This window comes from Chanodichthys erythropterus, chromosome 9, assembly GCF_024489055.1.
Source record: "Chanodichthys erythropterus isolate Z2021 chromosome 9, ASM2448905v1, whole genome shotgun sequence".
Lineage (NCBI taxonomy): Eukaryota > Metazoa > Chordata > Actinopteri > Cypriniformes > Xenocyprididae > Chanodichthys > Chanodichthys erythropterus.
The window spans coordinates 7,158,275-7,180,567 of NC_090229.1; the positions used below are offsets into that span (position 1 = coordinate 7,158,275).

Below are 22,293 nucleotides of genomic sequence, written 5' to 3' on the forward strand. Positions count from 1 at the left end.
CTGAGGTGTCTAGATCATGGAATAGACCAGTCCAACACAGAGTGTTCAGCCCCCAGACCTCGGTCTATAGCAACATCGTGGGGCTGAAACAGTATGGTTATGCGGCGATGCCCCGGGTTGAAGAGACGCTCGCGGGCTATCTCTCACCCGAGTCGGCATCGTCCTTAAAAGCACCGACGTTGCCCACCAAGCCCCTTAAGACTACATCTTCCTTGGTGGGCAAAGCTTATGCGGCAGCAGGGCAGGCAGCAGCGTGTCTTCACACCATGGCGCTGCTGCAAGCTTATCAAGCTGAAGAGCTGGGGGAAATTGAGACCAGCGGGGAGGCCACATTTGGGTGCATCCAGGAACTGCGCATGGCGACAGACCTGGCTCTCCATGCCACCAACGAGACGGCTAAAGAAGTGGGCCGTTCTATGGCAGCCCTGGTGGCCACGGAGAGGCACTTGTGGCTGAACCTCTCCGACATAAGGGACAGAGATAAGTCTGCCCTTATGGACGCGCCGCTGTCTCCTGCGGGCCTCTTCGGTGACGCAGTCACAACTGTCGTCGAGAGGTTCCAGGAGACCAAGAAACAATCTGCGGCGTTTCAAAGGTAACTCCCCCGCCGGTCTAAAATCCCCGCCGAGACTGTTGAGCGGGAGCAGTCTCGGCCCGCAACGAGCTCCTCAGCGCACCACAGAGCGCAACAAAAAATTAGTGTGGCCGCCCGTGCTCCCCCACGTAGATTCTGGGGACAGGGGCGAGCTGCACAGAAGCCTTCTCAGCCCAAGACAGACCTACGGGCTGTTATTGTGGCGTGGAAGGCTTCTAAAAAGCGGTCCTGATATCTGTGGATCAGGACCCAGGAGGGCGGCCCCCGTCTGGAGGAAGCGTGGTGTTGAAACACCTGGCCCCCGCTTCCATCCAGCGACCTCCGCGGACCACGCTATTTTTACCATCCAGTGTGCGTCGGGTCCCCGCCAATCCTCTGAGGAGGGTTGGCCTGCACTTGATTCGGCTGACTTCTGCCGGCACGCCGTTTCAGAGCGCCGAGCCAAGTGCTCAAAAAACACAAGAGGCCAGTCTCGAGAGACTGGTTCCCTTAGTAGATTTTCTGGAAGAATGGAAAACTCTACCGAATATATCAAATTGGGTGCTGCTCATGATAGAAAAGGGGTACAGAATTCAGTTCGGGTCTCGCCCGCCCAGATTCAATGGGGTCCTTCCCACAGTGGTGACCCCCGAGCAGTCTCTGGTTATGGAACAGGAAGTTACGACACTTCTGCAAAAAGGAGCTATAGAAAGGGTTCCTCCTCCCAGCAAGCTGTCAGGTTTCTACAGCCGTTACTTCATAGTTCCGAAGAAGGATGGAGGACTGTGACGAGCAGGGCGGGCGAGAGCCGTGAGGGAACGGCGCGAGGCCGGTGACGCGAGTGATAATGAGCGTCACCTGCGAGGCGTGCCGGCCTCGAGTCTCTCACGGAGGAGCTCCGGAGGCATAAAAGGAGGAGCGACTACAACGAAGGACGAGAGAGGACCAGGCCTGGACTTTATTTTATGGTTTATTATGTTTGTGTGGCCGGCAGACGTCCGCGAGGGTCTGCCGGCATTACTTTCGTTTTGTTCTTTGTTTATTTTACATTAAAGTTTTGTTGAACGTTCGCCGGTTCCCGCCTCCTTCTTCCCATATCTACTAACCGTGTTACATTGGTGCCGAAACCCGGGAGGAAGGAGGGACATGCTGTCGGAGAGCCCTCGCTGCTGAGGGGGATCGCGGTGCTGCGGAGTTCGGGCAGCGCGGGAGTGAAGACCGCGAGAGGCTGCCCGAGGCGGTGGTACTGGAGCCTAGTGAAAGGTGGGACGGAGAGCTCGAGGCCGTGCCCCTGGGACGAGGTGGGGTGGCTGCCGTCCAAGAGGGAGCGGAGGAGTCGCCGCCGTTCGCCGTGGGCCGGAGCCTGCTGCCGTCCGCCATAAAGGGGAGGAGCAGGGAACTGGGGACTCGCTGCCGGCTGCCCTCAGTCGGAGGAGCCATCGCCGGCCGCCAGGAGGCGGTCGAGGATCGGGCCGTCCACCGAGCGTCCAGTGCCACCGCATGGCACCGCGAAGAAGAGCCTCTTGGCAGGCTGAGGACCGAGCGGCAGTGTGTCGGGGAACCGGACCAAGATTTTTTTTTTTCTCTTTTTCCTCTCTCCCCTCTCGTCCTGTCGCTCCCCTTGCTTCCGTCTCCTTTCTCTCGTCTCGTCTGTCCTTACCCCCAGGTGCTGCGGCCGCCGAGACAGGCCCCGGGGGGGAGTAGAGCGCAGTCTCGGAGGTACCCCCCGGCCTGCGAGGGGCGTTGGGGGTATGTGACGAGCAGGGCGGGCGAGAGCCGTGAGGGAACGGCGCGAGGCCGGTGACGCGAGTGATAATGAGCGTCACCTGCGAGGCGTGCCGGCCTCGAGTCTCTCACGGAGGAGCTCCGGAGGCATAAAAGGAGGAGCGACTACAACGAAGGACGAGAGAGGACCAGGCCTGGACTTTATTTTATGGTTTATTATGTTTGTGTGGCCGGCAGACGTCCGCGAGGGTCTGCCGGCATTACTTTCGTTTTGTTCTTTGTTTATTTTACATTAAAGTTTTGTTGAACGTTCGCCGGTTCCCGCCTCCTTCTTCCCATATCTACTAACCGTGTTACAAGGACTTCGTCCTATCATAGACTTACGGGTGTTGAATCGGTCGGTGCAAAGACTAAAATTCAAAATGCTTACACTCAAACAGATCATTCCCCAAATCAGGTCCGAGGACTGGTTTGTGACGATAGACTTGAAAGATGCTTACTTTCATGTATCCATCCATCCTTCTCATTGGAAGTTCCTCAGGTTTGCTTTCGGGGGCGAAGCTTACCAGTACAAGGTTCTTCCGTTTGGCCTATCATTATCACCCCGCACATTCACGAAGTGAGTGGATGCAGCCCTGGCTCCTTTGAGACTCCAGGGTATTCGCATACTGAATTACATCGACGATTGGTTGATTCTAGCTCGCTCAGAGCAACAAGCAGTTCAACATCGAGATGTTGTTCTGTCTCACATGAAAAGGCTTGGGCTGAGGCTCAATGCCAAGAAGAGTGTGCTGATACTGGCTCAGACCACCAATTATCTAGGTGTTATGTGGGACTCCACAACAATGCGGGCACGTCTGACTCCTGCCCGTGTGAGCTCTGTTCTGTCAGCCGTAAAAGGGGTGAAGTTAGGCCAGTCTCTCACTGTGAAACAGTTTCAGAAACTGTTGGGTCTAATGGCAGCTGCATCCAACATAATTCCTTTTGGCCTCCTGCATTTGAGACCCCTACAGTGGTGGCTCAGGACCAGGGGGTTTTCCCCGAAGGGGAACCCTTTTCGAATGATCAAAGTCACACGGCGATGCCTTTGTGCTCTAGCCGTGTGGAAAGACCCCTGGTTCCTGTCCCAGGGTCCCGCGTTGGGAGCCTCTGGCCGTCGCGCAATGCTTACGACAGAAGCTTCCCTCACGGGCTGGGGAGCGATCATGAGCGGTCACTCAGCTCAGGGTCTTTGGGAGGACCATCAACTCTCCTGGCATATAAATCGGCTGGAGATGATGGCGGTGTTTCTAGCACTAAAACACTTTCTCACAGACCTGAGAGACCATCATGTGCTGGTCCGCACGGACAATATGTCAGTGGTCTCTTATATAAACCATCAGGGGGGTCTACGGTCTCGCCAACTAAATTACTTTGCCCGTCGGATTCTCCTGTGGTCTCAGGGGAAGCTGCTTTCGTTGAAGGCAGCCTATATCCCCGGGAGTCAGAATGTGGGGGCAGACGCCCTGTCGAGGCAGGGGCCGAGGCCCGGGGAGTGGAGACTCCATCCAGAAGTGGTGGATCTCATTTGGAAAAACTTTGGTCAGGCACAAGTAGACCTGTTTAGTGTCCGCTCTGGTACTCCCTCACGCATCCAGCATCCCTGGGTCTGGATGCCATGGTACAGACGTGGCCGAGGCTACGTCTGTACGCATTTCCCCCGTTCGCTCTGCTCCCACGAGTCCTGGAGAAAGTACGCCAGGAAGGGGTCAGCCTGATATTGGTGGCCCCATACTGGCCAACCCGAATATGGTTTTCGGACTTGATGTCCATGATAGACGGCTCTCTGATGAAGCTCCCCTTGAGACGGGATCTTCTATCTCAGGCGGGCGGCGCGATAATACATCCCCGCCCAGAACTATGGAAACTATGGGCCTGGCCTCTGAGGGGGACAGGTTCATAGAGGCTGGTCTCTCATCTGAGGTTGTTGCTCCAGGGCTCCCTCCATGAGGGAGGCTCCACTCTGGGGTCCTCCGTACTTTGATGTAGGCTCCACTCCGGGGTCCTCCGTACTGTCGAGCTAACATAGCAAGCATTTGAAGTATGGCACAGTTGGGATTGCGCTCCCAATGCGTTTCACGCAGCGTCGATAGTTCCCACGAAAGGGAACGTCTCGGGTTACGGATGTAACCCTGGTTCCCTGAGTAAGGGAACGAGACGCTGCGTCTCTTGCCGTACCCCTGCATGCTTGCGAGTGCTTGCTTCAGATTTTCCACAGAAGCTAGCGTTCTCTGCATCCGGGCATGCTTTATAGTTTCCTGGTCCTTGACGTCACCCGCCTCTGACGTCTCATTACACGATTGGTTGGATACAGGAGTGCTTCAATGACGATATCACGCAGAAGGTTCCCAATGCGTTTCACGCAGCGTCTCGTTCCCTTACTCAGGGAACCAGGGTTACATCCGTAACCCGATACGTTTTATTATTTATTTATTTTAAATGAATGAACATTACAGTACTAACATCACACTGGCACATCAACTAATTTTCTTCTGATTAGTTATCATTTATTTTCTAAATTTTCCTTGCAATGGTTTAATGGTCATAAATTCAGCTCTTCAAACTGTAAAAAAACAAAACAAAAAAACAGTAATAATAAAATTATGTTTCTCTCTTCATCTTAATAAAGCTCAAACCCCATGGAGGAGATGGTATTACCAGATGCCAAGTAAGCCAACAGATTTATAGTGTTGTATTGATGTATAAATTTGGGTATTAAAGCAAGATTTGTGTGAGCATATTTTTTTCGTCATAATCCTGAGTTTGCCCATCACAGGCATCAGACACGTGTCTCCACACAGCGGATTGTTTGTGTGTGTGATGGAGGGACTCTCGCCGCTGTTTTGACTCCTTTACACATTTTATAAACTCTTCACGAGTTCCCAGCTGGCCAAAATACCATCACATGCAGGCTACACACACACAACAAGCGCATTTACCTCAGCATACAGCATTGTTTTGGATGTTCATTACATTCCGTCTCAAAATAGGCAATACGTCATAAAATCTGACCAATCAGGTTATGAATGTATCCCAATGACTTTAGGTTCGTTATCTTTTGGTTCGGTGTTAAAATTGCTAATCTAAACGCTAATCAGACCAGGAATAAATGTTTTTTGTTTTGTTTTTTGGTCAGGACCAAATGAACCAAACAAACCAAACTACAAGTGTGAACGCACCCTTAGTTTCTAAATTTTCCTTGCAATGGTTTAATGGTCATAAATTCAGCTCTTCAAACTGTAAAAAAACAAAACAAAAAAAACAGTAATAATAAAATTATGTTTCTCTCTTCATCTTAATGAAGCCCAAACCCCATGGAGGAGACGGTATTACCAGATGACAAGTAAGCCAGCAGATTTATAATGTTGTATTGATGCATAATTATGGGTGTAAGATGAATTTTATTTTATTTATTACATATACTGACGCATCAACTTATGTCCTTCTTATTAGTTATCATTTAGTTTCTAAATTTTCCTTGCAATGGTTTAATGATCATAAATACAGCTCTTCAAACTGTAAAAATTACACACAAAAAAACAATAATAATAAAATTTTGTTTCTTTCTTTATCTTAATGAAGCTCAAGACCCATACAGGAGGAGACCGTATTACCAGATGCCAAGTAAGCAAACAGATTTATATTGTTGTATTGATGCATAATTATGGATATTAAAGTAAGATGAATTTTATTATTTATTTATTTAATTTTAAATAAATGAACATTACTAACATCACACTGGCACATCAACTTTTTTCCTTCTTATTAGTTATAATTTAGTCTCTAAATTTTCCTTGTAATAGTTTAATGGTCATAAATTCAGCTCTTTAAACAGCAAAAATAAATAAATAAATAAATAAAACATTGTGTCTCTCTTTATCTTTATGAAGCTCAAGCCCCCTACAGGAGGAGACCGTACTACCAGATGACAAGTAAGCCAACAGATTTATAGTGTTATAGGCTATGTTCACACTGTCAGTTTTTGGGATTGACAACCACGCTTACTTAGAGTTGTGAGTCTTGAAATGTCTTGTTCACACAGAAACTTACAGTAGCGTCTGGAACACTGTCTGTATGAACGTGCAATGAGAGTCAAGCCCGTATTCTCTTACTAGTAACCATAACGACAGTGACCAATGTAATATTAAAGATGGTGACGTCCATAAAACTTAAAAGTATTATGACTTTTGACATGACACGAGACTAACTGAACCACGAGTTCATCCATCAAAACTTCATTAACCAACAGCAACATGTAACACACACACTAGCTGGAGTCTATAAACCGTTGCACTCGCGTGTCACATCCTTTGCGACGTCTCGCAAATGACGAAGATTTGTTAGGCGAGAAACTACTGGGTCCATATTGGTTGTGTATTCTGTAACATTCAGTCCAACTGAAGGCGAGTTGATGAACACATGTGCAGTTTATTGAAATAAAGTGACAAACAAACAAAGCAGCCACTTGACTTGGACATAAGTAAACTTAATGATGAGCAGACTGGACTTGACTTGACATGACCTGACCAACTCTTGACTCTTGACTAAGACAACCAATGGGCAAGTGACACAAGGAACAAGGAAACCAATGACAGAACAGAACTCAGAAACACAACAAGACAATGAACCAATCAGAACATGACTAAACTAGACATGACAGAAATAATAAAATGATGTTTCACTCTTTATCTTAATGAAGCTCAAGCCCCATACAGGAGGAGACCGTATTATCAGATGCCAAGTAAGCCAACAGATTTATAGTGTTGTATTGATGCATAATTATGGATATTAAAGTAAGATGAATTTTATTTTTTTATTTTAAATGAATGAACATTACTAACATCACACTGGCACATTAACTTATTTCCTTCTTATTAGTTATCATTTAGCTTCTAAATTTTCCTTGCAATGGTTTAATGGTCATAAATTCAGCTCTTCAAACTGTTAAAATAATAATAATAAAAAACAATAGCAATAAAATTTATGTTTCTCTCTTTATCTTAATGAAGCTCAAGCCCCATACAGGAGGAGACCGTATTACCAGATGACAAGTAAGCCAGATTTATAGTGTTGTATTGATGTATAATTATGGGTATTAAAGCAAGATGAATTTTGTTTTATTTATTTATTTTAATTAATGTACATTACTAACAGCACACTGGTGCATCAACCTGTTTCCTTCTTATTAGTTATCATTTAGTTTCTCAATTTTCCTTGTAATAGTTTAATGTTCATAAATTCAGCTCTTCAAACTGTTAAAATAAAAAAAACAAATTAAATTATGATTTCTCTCTTTATCTTAATGAAGCTCAAACCCCATGGAGGAGACCGTATTACCAGATGCCAAGTAAGCCAGATTTATAGTGTTGTACTGATGCATAATTATGGGTGTAAGATGAATTTTATTTTATTTATTACATATACTGGCGCATCAACTTATGTCCTTCTTATTAGTTATCATTTAGTTTCTAAATTTTCCTTGCAATGGTTTAATGATCATAAATTCAGCTCTTCAAACTGTAAAAATTACACACAAAAAAACAATAATAATAAAATTATGTTTCTCTCTTTATCTTAATGAAGCTCAAGCCCCATACAGGAGGAGACCGTATTACCAGATGACAAGTAAGCCAACAGATTTATAGTGTTGTATTGATGCATAATTATGGTATTAAAGTAAGATTAATTTTATTATTTATTTATTTCATTTTAAATAAATGAACATTACTAACATCCCACTGGCACATCAACTTATTTCCTTCTTATTAGTTATCATTTAGTCTCTAAATTTTCCTTGTAATAGTTAAATGGTCATAAATTCAGCTCTTTAAACTGCGAAAATAAATAAATAAAACATTGTGTCTCTCTTTATCTTAATGAAGCTCAAGCCCCATACAGGAGGAGACCGTATTACCAGATGACAAGTAAGCCAGATTTATAGTGTTGTATTTGTGTATAATTATGGGTATTAAAGCAAGATGAATTTTGTTTTATTTATTTATTTTAATTAATGTACATTACTAACAGCACACTGGTGCATCAACCTGTTTCCTTCTTATTAGTTATCATTTAGTTTCTCAATTTTCCTTGTAATAGTTTAATGTTCATAAATTCAGCTCTTCAAACTGTTAAAAATAAAAAAATAAAATTATGATTTCTCTCTTTATCTTAATGAAGCTCAAACCCCATACAGATGGAAACCATATTACCAGATGACAAGTAAGCCAACAGATTTACAGTGTTGTATTGATGCATAATTATGGGTAATAAAGTAAGATGGATTTTATTATTTATTTATTTTAAATAATGAACATTACAGTACTAACATCACACTGGCACATCAACTTATTTTCTTCTTATTAGTTATCATTTATTTTCAAAATTTTCCTTGCAATGGTTTAATGGTCATAAATTCAGCTCTTCAAACTGTAACAAAACAAAAAAACAGTAATAATAAAATTATGTTTCTCTCTTCATCTTAATGAAGCTCAAACCCCATGGAGGAGATGGTATTACCAGATGCCAAGTAAGCCAGCAGATTTATAGTGTTGTATTGATGTATAAATTTGGGTATTAAAGCAAGATTTGTGTGAGCATAATTTTTTCATCATAATCGTGAGTTTGCCCATCACAGGCATCAGACACGTGTCTCCACACAGCGGATTGTTTGTGTGTGTGACGGAGGGACTCTCGCCACTGTCTTGACTCCTTTACACATTTTATAATCTCTTCACGAGTTCCCAGCTGGCCAAAATACCATCACATGCAGGCTACACATAGCCTGGTAATACCAGACTCTGCTACTTCACTTTGCTTCGTAGACAGAGTCTGGAATGGCATAATAGAGAAGTGTTTTCTCTCTCGCTAGGGGGCCCTTGTCTGAAGTTTAAAATCATTGGTTACCCGTAAGCCAATCAGATACGTTTAGTTATGACGTATGTTATGCGCCTGTACAGCTGCATCGAAGCACAGACATCATGCATCGAACTCAAATCTATGATTGAACTTCAACTGTAAACCTGTTGTAAACACATGATAAAACAAATGTTTATCAAACACTCTTCTTGTTCTGGCTTCAGTTTGAAAAAGAGTTGAATGTTCTCTGTAACAGAGCGAATTGCATCCCGTGTCTCGTTTCCCATTTCCGCGGTCATTTTGGTTTTCGATTTCTCTAACCTACAATATAAAACTCGGCGCTTAGCATCTACGTCACGGCTCTCAGCCCACCCTCTGTTCGTTGATTGGCCCGGCTGTTTCCAGACTGGAGGCAAACAGAAAGCTCTGACGCTGTATCAGACTGAGTACAGAAGCGAAATTAAATTGAGCGGAAGTAGGAAGTCTGACTGTCACGGAAAAGAAGACTGGATACAAATGCAAGTTAATATCTCTTTAATAGAGCTTCACGCCAGGTAAGTAGATGACAAACACACAGCAGCAACACAGACAGCAGGAGAGGGGTAACACAGGGACTTCGATGGGCGATGAAGTGTCCGTGATGAATGATGGTCCTGAATGGTGAGTCCGTGTGTCCGTGTGAGTATCCATGCATGAAATCCAGAACGAGTAATCCAACGAGACAGACAGGAACAGGGAACAGCGACTAGAATCCAATCCAGGAACAAGAAACACGAGAAACAACGGGACAACACCAGGACTACAACAACAACGATCTGACAAACATGAGACGAAAGACAAGGCGTTAAATAGGCAAGGTCTAATAAGCCACAGCTGCCGCTGATCAGTAATCAGCGGCGACGCCCACACAGAACAATCAGGTGACACATGAATGAAAAACTGGTTTGATTTTGGACACATGGAAGGCGGGATGAATCCTCCTGTACGCCGGAGGCAATTTGAGGCGGACTGCCACTGGACTAATGATCTTAGTGACAGTAAACGGGCCAATGAATTTGGGAGCAAGCTTATTGGCAACGGAGCGGAGTGGAATGTTCTTAGTAGAAAGCCACACTTTTTGACCAACGACGTATACGGGTGGCTTTGACCGGTGGCGATCGGTCTTAGCCTTGGTGCGCGCCCTCACTTGCAACAGAGTCTCGCGGGCTCTGTTCCAAGTGCGATGGCACCTCTGGACAAAGGCGTGGGCAGAGGGAACCGCAACTTCGGACTCCAGACTGGGAAACACAGGTGGCTGGTAACCTAGGCTACATTCAAACGGAGAAAGGCCCGTAGAAGACACTGGTAACAAGTTGTGAGCGTACTCAATCATAGAGAGTTGTTGGCTCCAGGAGGAAGGATTCTTGGATGCCAAACATCGCAACATTCGCTCTAAATCCTGGTTGGCTCTCTCGGTCTGACCATTGGTCTGGGGATGGAACCCAGAGGAAAGACTAACCGTCGCCCCCAGTAACTTACAAAACTCTTGCCAGAATTTGGACACACATTGGGGACCCCTGTCAGAAACCACATCCACCGGGAGGCCATGTAGCCGGAAGACATGATCAATGACAGTAACCGCTGTCTCCTTAGCAGAGGATAATTTGGCTAAGGGTATAAAATGGGTCACCTTCGAGAACCGGTCCACAACGGTCAAAACAACCGTATACCCTTGGGAGGGTGGGAGGGCGGTCACAAAATCTAGCGCGATATGGGACCAGGGTCTCGAAGGGACAGACGGCGGGTGGAGTAACCCATCTGGAGGGCGGTTGGAAGTCTTACCAGTAGCACAGACCGAGCAAGCCAAAACAAAATCGCGAATGTCGCGAGCCATACCTGGCCACCAGAATCGTTGCTTGACCAAAAATCTGGTTCGATTAACCCCTGGATGGCAAGCCACATTAGAACAATGACCCCACTTGATGACGCAGGACCTTAACTCATCCGGCACAAACAAACGGTTCGGTGGGCATGCGGGCGGAGGCGTTACCCCTTCTAAGGCCGCTAGGACCTTCGATTCGATCTCCCATGTAAGAGTGGAGACCACTAATGTCTCGGGAAGAATACACTCGGGAGTAGACGGGCGTTCGGAGGGATCAAAAATGCGAGAAAGAGAATCGGGCTTGATGTTCTTGGAGCCCGGGCGGTACGATAGAGTAAAATCAAAACGACCGAAAAAAAGTGCCCACCGAGCCTGCCTGGAATTGAGTCTTTTAGCCGATCGTATATACTCTAAATTCTTATGATCAGTCCAAACGATAAAGGGTACCCCTGAACCCTCTAACCAGTGACGCCACTCTTCCAACGCTAATTTGACTGCCAACAACTCTCTGTTACCAATATCATAATTGCGTTCAGCGGGAGACAAACGATGAGAATAGTACGCGCAAGGGTGCATCTTGTTATCTGAGGGAGAACGCTGGGAGAGAACTGCACCTACCCCCACCTCTGACGCGTCGACCTCCACCATGAACTGACGCGAAGGATCAGGGGCTATCAGAATGGGGGCCGAAACGAAGCGGCCCTTCAGTTTGGCAAATGCAGCCTCGGCTGCATCTGACCACCTGAAGGTCGTTCTGGAGGAGGTCAAAGCGGTCAGAGGTGCGGCTAGTTGGCTGAAATTGCGAATAAAACGCCGGTAAAAATTGGCGAACCCCAGAAACCGCTGTAGGGCCTTACGGGAATCTGGACTTGGCCAATCCACCACAGCCTTAACCTTGTCAGGATCCATGCGAATTCCCTCAGACGAGACGATGTACCCTAGGAAAGAAACAGATTGTGCATGAAATTCGCATTTCTCCGCCTTGACAAAAAGCCCATTCTCTAGCAGCCGCTGAAGCACTCGTCTGACGTGTTGAACATGCTCCTGGAGAGACGATGAAAAAATCAATATGTCGTCCAGGTAGACATATATGAACTGGTCAACCATGTCTCTCAACACGTCATTGACGAGTGCCTGGAAGACCGCGGGCGAGTTGGACAGCCCGAAGGGCATGACCAAGTATTCAAAGTGCCCTCTAGGGGTGTTAAAAGCGGTCTTCCACTCTTCCCCCTCCCTGATAATCAATACAAGGTCGCAAAGACCCGTCCTTCTTCCCCACAAAAAAGAACCCCGCCCCCGCTGGAGATGAGGAAGGGCGGATGAACTTGGCTGCCAGAGAATCAGAAATATATTTCTCCATGGCCTCCCTCTCGGGAACAGATAGAGAGTACAACTTGCCTTTAGGCGGAGACTTACCCGGAACTAAGTCTATTGCACAATCGTAGGGACGATGCGGAGGGAGAGAAGCAGCTCGGGACTTACTGAACACCTCCTTCAGGTCAAGGTACTCCTTGGGCACGTTAGACAGATTCACCGCCTCATCCTGCAAAACAGAAACAGACACCGTGGGACAAGCAGACAATAGACAAGACTTGTGACACTGGGTGCTCCATTCAGTGATAGTTCCGAGTTGCCAGTCGATGCGAGGGTTGTGTTTGGTGAACCAGGGGTGTCCAAGAACGACAGGTGCGTGAGGGGTGTCCATGAGGAGGAACTGTGCTTCTTCTGAATGGTTACCGGAAGTGACGAGGGTGATGTAATCCGTAGTGTGGGAGAGACTGGAAAGAGACTGTCCATTGAGTGCGTTGACAGAAATGGAGTGCTCAAGGGGTGATGTTGGAATTCCATGTTGTCGTGCAAACGTGATGTCCATGAAACTGCCCTCTGCCCCAGAATCCAAAAGTGCGTCGCAGGTGATGTTATGCGTTGCCCATCTCAGTCTTACCGGGAGGAGGGTGGCTGGCGAGGACTTCTCAGCGGAGATCCCGCCCGATAGTAGCCTCGAATTTACTATCGGGCTTGGTCTTTTACCGGGCAGGTCCTGATGATATGTCCTGACGCCCCGCAGTACAGACAGAGACCCTGGGACCTCCGCCTCTCTCTCTCCTCCCGGGAAAGCCGAGCTCTCCCCACCTGCATGGGCTCAGGATCGGAAACAGGACCGACCGTATCCACCACGGAGGAAAAACGACTGCCGCCTCCGCTGTGCTTCTCTCCAGATTCGTCTAAAAGCTCTAACCTCTGTAAACGAGAGTCCACACGTAGAGCGAGTTCAACCAGTCCATTGAAGGTCTTAGGTAGGTCCAGTGCGTAGATTTCACGGTGGATACGATCGGCCAGCCCATGCAGGAACACATCCCACTGCGCCTCCTCGTTCCACCGGCACTCCGCCGCGAGGGTGCGGAACTGAATGGTATAGTCGGCGACCGTGCGGTTGCCCTGTTTCAGGGCGGTGAGTTGACGGGCGGCCTCCTTTCCTGCCACCGCACGGTCGAACACCCTCCTCATCTCGGCGGAGAGCGCCGGGAACGAGGAGCAGCATTGATCTTGATTTTCCCACACCGCCGTTCCCCAGAGTGCCGCCTTTCCGGTCAGGAGGGTTAGAACAAACGCTACCTTAGATTCTTCCTTCTCGAAGGTGCATGGCTGCAGAGCAAAGTGAAGAGAACACTTGTTAAGAAACGCTCGACAAAAATCTGGCTCACCAGCATAGCTCTGTGGGACGGGAAGGCGGGGCTCAGGTAGGTCTCTCTGCTCTGGTGATGGTGGGGGAACAGGCGGCGGGGGTGGCGCAGTGGGAGCACGAAGTTGTTGCAGCTGCTGGGAGAGCTCGGACACCTGTGTTACCAACGCCTGAACAGCACGTCCGGTGGAAGAGATGCTCTCCTGCTGCTGATCCATGCGAGCAATACTGTGGTTGATGAACTCCGTGATAGCTGCTGAACTTGCTGCATCCATAGTTGGTCAGATCGTTCTGTCACGGAAAAGAAGACTGGATACAAATGCAAGTTAATATCTCTTTAATAGAGCTTCACGCCAGGTAAGTAGATGACAAACACACAGCAGCAACACAGACAGCAGGAGAGGGGTAACACAGGGACTTCGATGGGCGATAAAGTGTCCGTGATGAATGATGGTCCTGAATGGTGAGTCCGTGTGTCCGTGTGAGTATCCGTGCATGAAATCCAGAACGAGTAATCCAACGAGACAGACAGGAACAGGGAACAGCGACTAGAATCCAATCCAGGAACAAGAAACACGAGAAACAACGGGACAACACCAGGACTACAACAACAACGATCTGACAAACATGAGACGAAAGACAAGGCGTTAAATAGGCAAGGTCTAATAAGCAACAGCTGCCGCTGATCAGTAATCAGCGGTGACGCCCACACAGAACAATCAGGTGACACACCCCACAACCCACACACAGACAACAGAATGACACAGTGGATCTGCGAACCGTGACACTGACGTAGTCAGGCTAGGCTACACACACAACAACAAGCGCATTTACCTCAGCATACAGCATTATTTTGGATGTTCATTACGTTCCGTCTCAAAATAGGCAATACGTCATAAAATCTGACTAATCAGGTTATGAATGTATCCCTATGCCTTTAGGTTCGTTATCTTTTGGTTCGGTGTTAAAATTGCTAATCTAAACGCTAATCAGACCAGGACTAAATGTTTTTTGTTTGTTTTTTTGGTCAGGACCAAATGAACCAAACAAACCAAACTACAAGTGTGAACGCACCCTTAGTTTCTAAATTTTCCTTGCAATGGTTTAATGGTCATAAATTCAGCTCTTCAAACTGTAAAAAAACAAAAAACAAACAAACAAAAAAATTATAAATTAAAAATTAATAAGAAAATTATGTTTCTCTCTTCATCTTAATGAAGCCCAAACCCCATGGAGGAGACCGTATTACCAGATGACAAGTAAGCCAGCAGATTTATAGTGTTGTATTGTAGTGTTGCACGATATACCGGTACTAGAAAGGTATCGCGATACCCTGCTTTTAAAAACGGTCCGGTTATAAATTTTATTAGTACCGGTACTTTAAATGCCAGCAGTATTTCCTAATGTGCGACAGCAGGGGGCAGTGTGCGTGCAGCGCGCTGCTTCTAAGGCACATTGAGTGCGTGTTTATTCCTCTCAACTGCGCAATGGCTTTTATGGTGAAGAAACGAGAGGTATGGTTTCAAATACAGGTGCTCTTGCAGACCGTCCACAAATTGTTGAGAAAGCAGATGCATGAAGTGAAATATGGCATTATTTTGCTTACATTGCCGACAGTCAGGGCAAGCCCACGGACACCACAAAGCCCGTCTGCAAAAGATGTTACAAAATAACGCAAGTAAAGGGAGTCAAAAGCATCTTGCCGTCAAACATCCCGATTTGTACAAAGAATTTAAAGAGCGACAGGTTAATGAATGTGATACCAGCATTATGTTTATGCTCTCAAACATTAAATGAGTGTTATTTATTTATTTTACTTGTGCAGGCGGAACTCCGCAGAGGTGTGTTATTGAGTGTAAGTTTAATAAGTGATATCTGGTTGCAAAAATAAAATTAATTTAAAAATACATAAATATGTGAAGGGTATATACAGTTATTTTAAACCAATTTATGCTTTAATAACATTGCTCTAATTATTTACAGTAATATCATTTTTACAATATCTTACTGTCAAAAACACCTAAATGTATAAAAACAAAGCATAACAGCAAAACATTTACATTAAAATAATAAACATTAAAAATTATATTAAATCTAACTCTAACTTCATGGCAATGAAGCTCAAATCCAGAATTATCAGCTGCACACTGGTGAAGAAATAAGTTCTATCATATGTAATATATTGACTTTTTCTGCTGTTTTAGGTTTTTGCCATAGTATCGTTTAAGTATCGGTATCATGATATTTAAGTTGGGTATCGTATCGAAGTCAAAATGTTGGTATCGTGACAACACTATTGTATTGATGTATAATTATGGGTATTAAATTAGATTAATTTAATTTTATTTATTTATTTTTAATTTATGTACATTACTAACAGCACACTGGTGCATCAACCTGTTTCCTTCTTATTAGTTATCATTTAGTTTCTCAATTTTCCTTGTAATAGTTTAATTGACATAAATTCAGCTCTTCAAACTGTAAAAATAAAACAATTTTATTATGTTTCTCTCTTTATCTTAATGAAGCTCAAACCCCATGGAGGAGACCGTATTACCAGATGCCAAGTAAGCCAGATTTATAGTGTTGTATTGATGCATAATTATGGGTGTAAGAGGAATTTTATTTTATTTATTACATATACTGGCGCATCAACTTATGTCCTTCTTATTAGTTATCATTTAGTTTCTAAATTTTCCTTGTAATAGTTTAATGGTCATAAATTCAGCTCTTCAAACTGTAAAAATAAATAAATAAATAAAACATTGTGTCTCTCTTTATCTTTATGAAGCTCAAGCCCCCTACAGGAGGAGACCGTACTACCAGATGACAAGTAAGCCAACAGATTTATAGTGTTATAGGCTATGTTCACACTGTCAGTTTTTGGGATTGACAACCACATTTACTTAGAGTTGTGAGTCTTGAAATGTCTTGTTCACACAGAAACTTACAGTAGCGTCTGGAACACTGTCTGTATGAACGTGCAACGAGAGTCAAGCCCGTATTCTCTTACTAGTAACCATAACGACAGTGACCAATGTAATATTAAATGATGTTTTATTAACAAAATTCGGGAGGAGCAACGTTCAAATTCAACGGTAAATTACCGAAAGTGAAACCACACACAAAACACCATAGCAGAGCGGCTCTCTCGCACTGTATGACGTGACAAACTAGTTGTCCAGTACGGTTCCGTTCACACAATGCAAACATTCCAAAAATGCGGTTGTGAGTCCTGAAAATTTGTGGGTGTGAGTTTGGTTATAGAATTAAGAACCGCATTAAGAACTAAAATACTGGACTGACGTATTCTGCTGTTGTGTGAACGTGACTAAATTGATGCATAATTTTAGATATTAAAGTAAGATTAATTTTATTATTTATTTACTTTGTTTTAAATGAATAAACATAACTAACACCACATTGGCACATCAACTTATTTCCTTCCAATTAGTTTTCATTTAGTTTCTAAATTTTCCTTGCGATGGTTTAATGGTCATAAATTCAGCTCTACAAACTGTAAAAATAAAATTGTGTCTTTCTTTTTCTTAATGAAGCTCAAAGCCCCTCCAGGAGGAGACCGTATTACCAGACAGCAAGTAAGACAGCAGATTTATAGTGTTGTATTGATGAATAATTTTGGCTATTAAAGAAAAAATGTCAGACACTGCATCTGTCAAGATGCTATGGGAACATCAGCATGACCAGTGTCTGAAGCATGTGTTTAAATGTGGCAATGTCACTGGCCGTCGACAGTCCGTGACGTCACTACTGGTGCGACCGCGGGTATAAGAGGGCACCTGTAGTACACGTCATCAACTTCTTTGTCTAAAGGAGACGTAAGCACGCAAGCCCAAGGCATGGCAAGGAGATGTAGTTTCTCGCTCCCCTTCTTAGGGAACCATGGTTACATTTGTAACTGAAACATTCCCATTCGAATGGGAACTCACACTGACAAGGTGCTATGGGGAACAAATGTCCACTACGCCAAGCTGAAGGGATTGATTGACTGTGACTAGACCCTTAAATAAGGACTTTAACGGACTTAGATGCTGGAGTCACAACATTTCCGAACTCAGATCCCACTTCTTGTCAGGTTCTAGAGATTAGCCTCAGTTTACTCAGGGTGCGGAGGATCCCGCACTAATAGAAATCCCATAATGGGGAAGAGTTCTTCTCCACACTAAACCTTGAAGATTCGCTAATTAAGGGGAGTTACATCACTACACATACGTGTCTCAGAAATGGGATTCCAGGAATCACGTCAAGCTCTCTCATAGGGGGTGGAGGACCCCCACTGAAAGAAATCCCAGAAGGGGGAGGGGGGGGTTCTACTTTACACTATCTACACCATCTAACCTTGATCTCAAGACTCCAGCAGTCCCGAGAGTGCCCTGCAACAAAAAAAAGGGTTTGCAAACTTCGGTCGAAAAAGCCATTCCCATTGGATTCTAAGAATTGGAAGAGCTCAACATGCAGTGGGCAGCCATTTTTGCTGTGGCACCCGTGGAGCGATTGGGGGTTTGGTGCCTTGATCAAAGGCACCTTAGCTGTGGGTAATGAGAGCGGAAGAGAGAACTGTTCATTCAGTAAACTTGCAGATGTAGTCCAACCTACATTTCTTGCAGGTACTGAGACTCGAACCCAAAACCTCTGGGTCACAAGTCAGACTCTCTAACCATTACACTACTGCCTCCTATAGGTGAGCTTCTTGCTTGGAGAGAAAAACCCCAATATTTGAGGGAGGCAGCTTCAACCCAATGATACCCAAAAGGAGCTTCCGGCTTAAGGGACCCCAGTCTCTGGGGGAGGCAGCTTCACCTTAAACACCATCTAGTCTTATAGGTAGTGATACCTGGATTATAACATCAGCCAATATGTTCACAAAATTGAGGACACCATTTTGAAAGGAAAACATCCTCAACTCAAAAATGTAACCAAATCAAGACTAGATGTCAAATAGTTTTTTATGTTGTTTTTTATTTTTTTCTTGAATCTATCAGAAGGCAGAACATATTTAGTAAAATACTTTTTGTCATTAACATCAACAGTCAATACTCTGCCTATCATGAAGGTCCATGAAGGCAAAACCCAACTTCAGCATTTTTCAGGCTGGAGAGGGGATTATTACCCTCACAAACCGCAAGGGAGGGACATATCTCCTGGAAGCTGCTGCCTGAGACTCATAGCTCTGACATCAAAGCATCAAGGAAGAGGAATTTCTTTTCCTCCTTATTACAGATGCATCCCCATGGCAACTATAGCGACAATTTCACTGGCCGTCTGCTATGTGCCACGGATGGCTAGGTCTGCCTCAGGAGATTGTACAACCTTCAACTGTGTGCGGACAGCAAAAGGGGGCAGATTTATTAATACATCTGCCTCAACTCACTCTGCATCCAATTCCTCAGAATTAAACATTCCACCTTAATCAACCAGATTGGAAATCAACATGAAATAGATCTAGCAGGAAGAGTCTGAAAGGGAAAGGACTTACCATCAGACTCCTCCCATGCTCTGCCTACAACCGCCGCATTCAATCCCACCTTGCCCCTATGGCGGCTGCGGGACCCAAACTGCAGGTTGCAGACGCTCAATTTTCCCCCAAGTCAAGCATAGCGACTGCATCAGAAAGCTCCCTCGAGAGCTGAACATGCTTCGTTCAAAAACTAGATTCTAATCACTCTGATCCATCAGTCTGCTGCCACGTTTAATGTTTTTAAAAGAAGTTTCGTCCGCTCACCAAGGCTACATTTATTTAATTAAAAATACAGTAAAAAACAGTAATATTGCGAAATATTATTACAATTTAAAATAACTGTGTACTATTTAAATATATTTGACAAAGTAATTTATTCCTGTGATCAAAGCTGAATTTTCAGCATCATTACTCCAGTCTTCAGTGTCACATGATCCTTCAGAATTCATTCTAATATGCTGATCTGCTGCTCAATAAACATTTATGATTATTTTTTAATGTTGAAAACAGTTGTGTTCTTTTTTTTCAGGATTCCTTGATGAATAGAAAGTTCAAAAGAACAGCATTTATCTGAAATACAAAGCTTCTGTAGCATTATACACTACCATTCAAAAGTTTTGGGTCAGTAAGAATTTTTATTTTTTTGAAAAGAAATAAAAGAAATTAATACTTTTATTCAGCAAGGATGCATTAAATCAATCAAGAGTGGCAGTAAAGACATTTATAATGTTACAAAAGATTAGATTTCAGATAAACGCTGTTCTTTTGAACTTTCTATTCATCAAATAATCCTGAAAAAAAATATTGTACACAAATATTTTGTACAATTGTACACATTAAATGTTTCTTGAGCAGCAGATCAGCATATTAGAATGATTTCTGAAGGATCATGTGACACTGAAGACTGGAGTAATGATGCTGAAAATTCAGTTTTGCATCACAGGAATAAATTACTTTGTGAAATATATTCAAATAGAAAAGAGTTATTTTAAATTGTAATAATATTTCACAATATTACTGTTTTTACTGTATTTTTAATTAAATAAATGTAGCCTTGGTGAGCAGACGAAACTTCTTTTAAAAACATTAAAAATCTTAGTGGTTCCAAACTTTTGGACTGTACTGTACATGCATGCATACACACACACACACATTTTAAAAAAACTGTGTTTGTGTGTGTTGATTTAGTACAATTAAATAAGTACAGCTTTAAGGTTTGAGGTTTAATGGCAGTAATACAGTTGTATATTAGTATGGGTTCATTATTTCATGTTTATAAATTAAGCTGTTAATTTATAAACATGTTCTTTTTTATTATTATTATAAATGTTCTTTTTTATTATTATTATTATTATTATTATTAATAATGATCAAACCCCCTTCACTCTTAAAAATAAAGGTTCCAAAGGAGAGGGTTTCACAGCGATGCCATAAACTTTCTCACTATAAGGAATCTTAAATGGAAAGGTTCCATGGATGTTAAAGGTTCTTCATGGACTCATCAATGTCAATAAAGAACCTTTATTTTTAAGAATGTCCTGGAGGAAACTGTATTACTCAGTGTAGAGCAAGTCAGCAGATTCACAGTGTTGTTGTTGCTATTATTGTAAGAACTGAATGTTAAAACAATAGTTTTTTGTTAAATTTCTACCCTGTTTGTACAATGTTTTTTTTTTCCTCTCAAATATCACAGCGTCATATTGGCGCATCCAAGGTATGTTTCGTTTCCTTCTAATTAGTCAACATTTAAATAAATAAATATGCAGTATAACTGTTTTAAACCGTTTTAGTTTCCTATTGACTGTCAGTTTAGGCCACAGTTTGGAATTAATAAGCATGTCTGTCAATGTGATTTCAGATGCCCCAGTGCCCAGCATCACAGTGTTCAGGCAGATGCAGGACAGAGAGCATGTGATGGTGATGTGTTCATTTGGCAGGAGGTTCATTGAGAGCTCTTTCCAGCTGTCAGTGGAGGGTGAACATAGCTACAGCTTGAAGATCCCACTTTGTTATTCAAATGAAAAGTGTGTGTTTGATGTGAAAGTGAGCTCACCTGTTTCCTTCACCTGTGTGCACGAGATTAATCATGCGGTGAACCAGCAGAGTGAGACCTACACCTACAGCCCATCTGGTAAAACATACTACAAATTACCATTTCAAAAGTATCATAAATCCTAATGCTCTCTTTTGGATTTTGACACCTCAACATATACGTCAATGTAATCTAAATACTTTAAAATTATAGATTTGTCCCCCTGTAGTGATAAATGAGGTTTCCTTCAAATTGATTAATGGCAGTAATACAGTGGCATACTAGTATGGGCATGATTTCATGTACAGTAATTGTAAAAAATAGTTTCTCTTTGTATTATTGAAGCTCAACCCCCCGACATGAGAACACCAGATTACGACAAGCAGAGTAAGTCAGCAGATTTGCTGTTACGCATAATTTTGGTTATTAAAGTGAGAACTTTTTTTTGATGAACATTATCACTATATATGTGCACATCAATTACAGTGGCAACTATACAATCCATCTGGTAAAACACAAGATACAAATTACATTTTCATCAGAACTATTGTAATGCCTATACTTGCACGTTGGATGCAGGCTCTTCGAAATACACAATTATTGCGTAAATGTATATTCATTCTCTTACAGAAAAACACATACATTTCCCATGTTTCCCAATGTGATCACATAGATTTCACATGAGAATTGTTCTAAATCCACATGTTTCCCATTTGCAAAGTATGTTTCTCACATGTGTTGATGTACATTTGACCACGTGTTTTTACACGTGAAATTCATGATTTTTCTGATGATTTTGTTCGCTTCAATATCTTCCTGCAGTCTTGGATTTTTATAAGGAAGGAGTATCTTCATTCTACATCTGCTTTTTCACCTTCATTGCTGTTGGTCTCGTCATCATGACTGCAGCAGTGATCATGACCATCATCAGGAGCAAAGCTAAAGGTGTGTTTTTCACCCAAACAACTCATATTCATGTCTAATATTCATTTGCACACATAAATCTACTGTATACATTATTTATGTTGTAGCATTTGCTTTTAAA

At 43.5% G+C, this 22,293-nt stretch overlaps 1 protein-coding gene across 15 annotated transcripts in view; it reads left to right on the plus strand.

Moving 5' to 3' along the window:
* LOC137026841 (neurofilament heavy polypeptide-like) overlaps window positions 1-22,293 on the plus strand; it is a 34,571-nt gene that overhangs the window by 9,328 nt on the left and 2,950 nt on the right. For 8 of the 15 annotated variants that reach the window (XR_010895931.1, XR_010895932.1, XR_010895933.1 and 5 more), the window contains 10 exons: window positions 4,968-5,006; window positions 5,643-5,681; window positions 5,921-5,962; window positions 16,266-16,304; window positions 16,529-16,570; window positions 17,295-17,336; window positions 20,910-20,930; window positions 21,075-21,347; window positions 21,594-21,635; window positions 22,071-22,193. Coding sequence is in view for 6 of the 15 variants with exons in the window: in XM_067394383.1 (XP_067250484.1) it covers window positions 4,968-5,006; window positions 5,643-5,681; window positions 5,921-5,962; window positions 16,266-16,304; window positions 16,529-16,570; window positions 17,295-17,336; window positions 20,910-20,930; window positions 21,075-21,347; window positions 21,594-21,635; window positions 22,071-22,193 (702 nt within the window). In the remaining 9 variants the exon portion in view is untranslated. Of the gene's footprint in view, window positions 1-4,967; window positions 5,007-5,642; window positions 5,682-5,920; window positions 5,963-6,228; window positions 6,271-7,037; window positions 7,390-7,646; window positions 7,672-16,265; window positions 16,305-16,528; window positions 16,571-17,294; window positions 17,337-20,909; window positions 20,931-21,074; window positions 21,348-21,593; window positions 21,636-22,070; window positions 22,194-22,293 lie in introns of those variants that run through there. The other 7 variants (XM_067394385.1, XM_067394386.1, XM_067394388.1 and 4 more) reach the window with 4 other exon arrangements.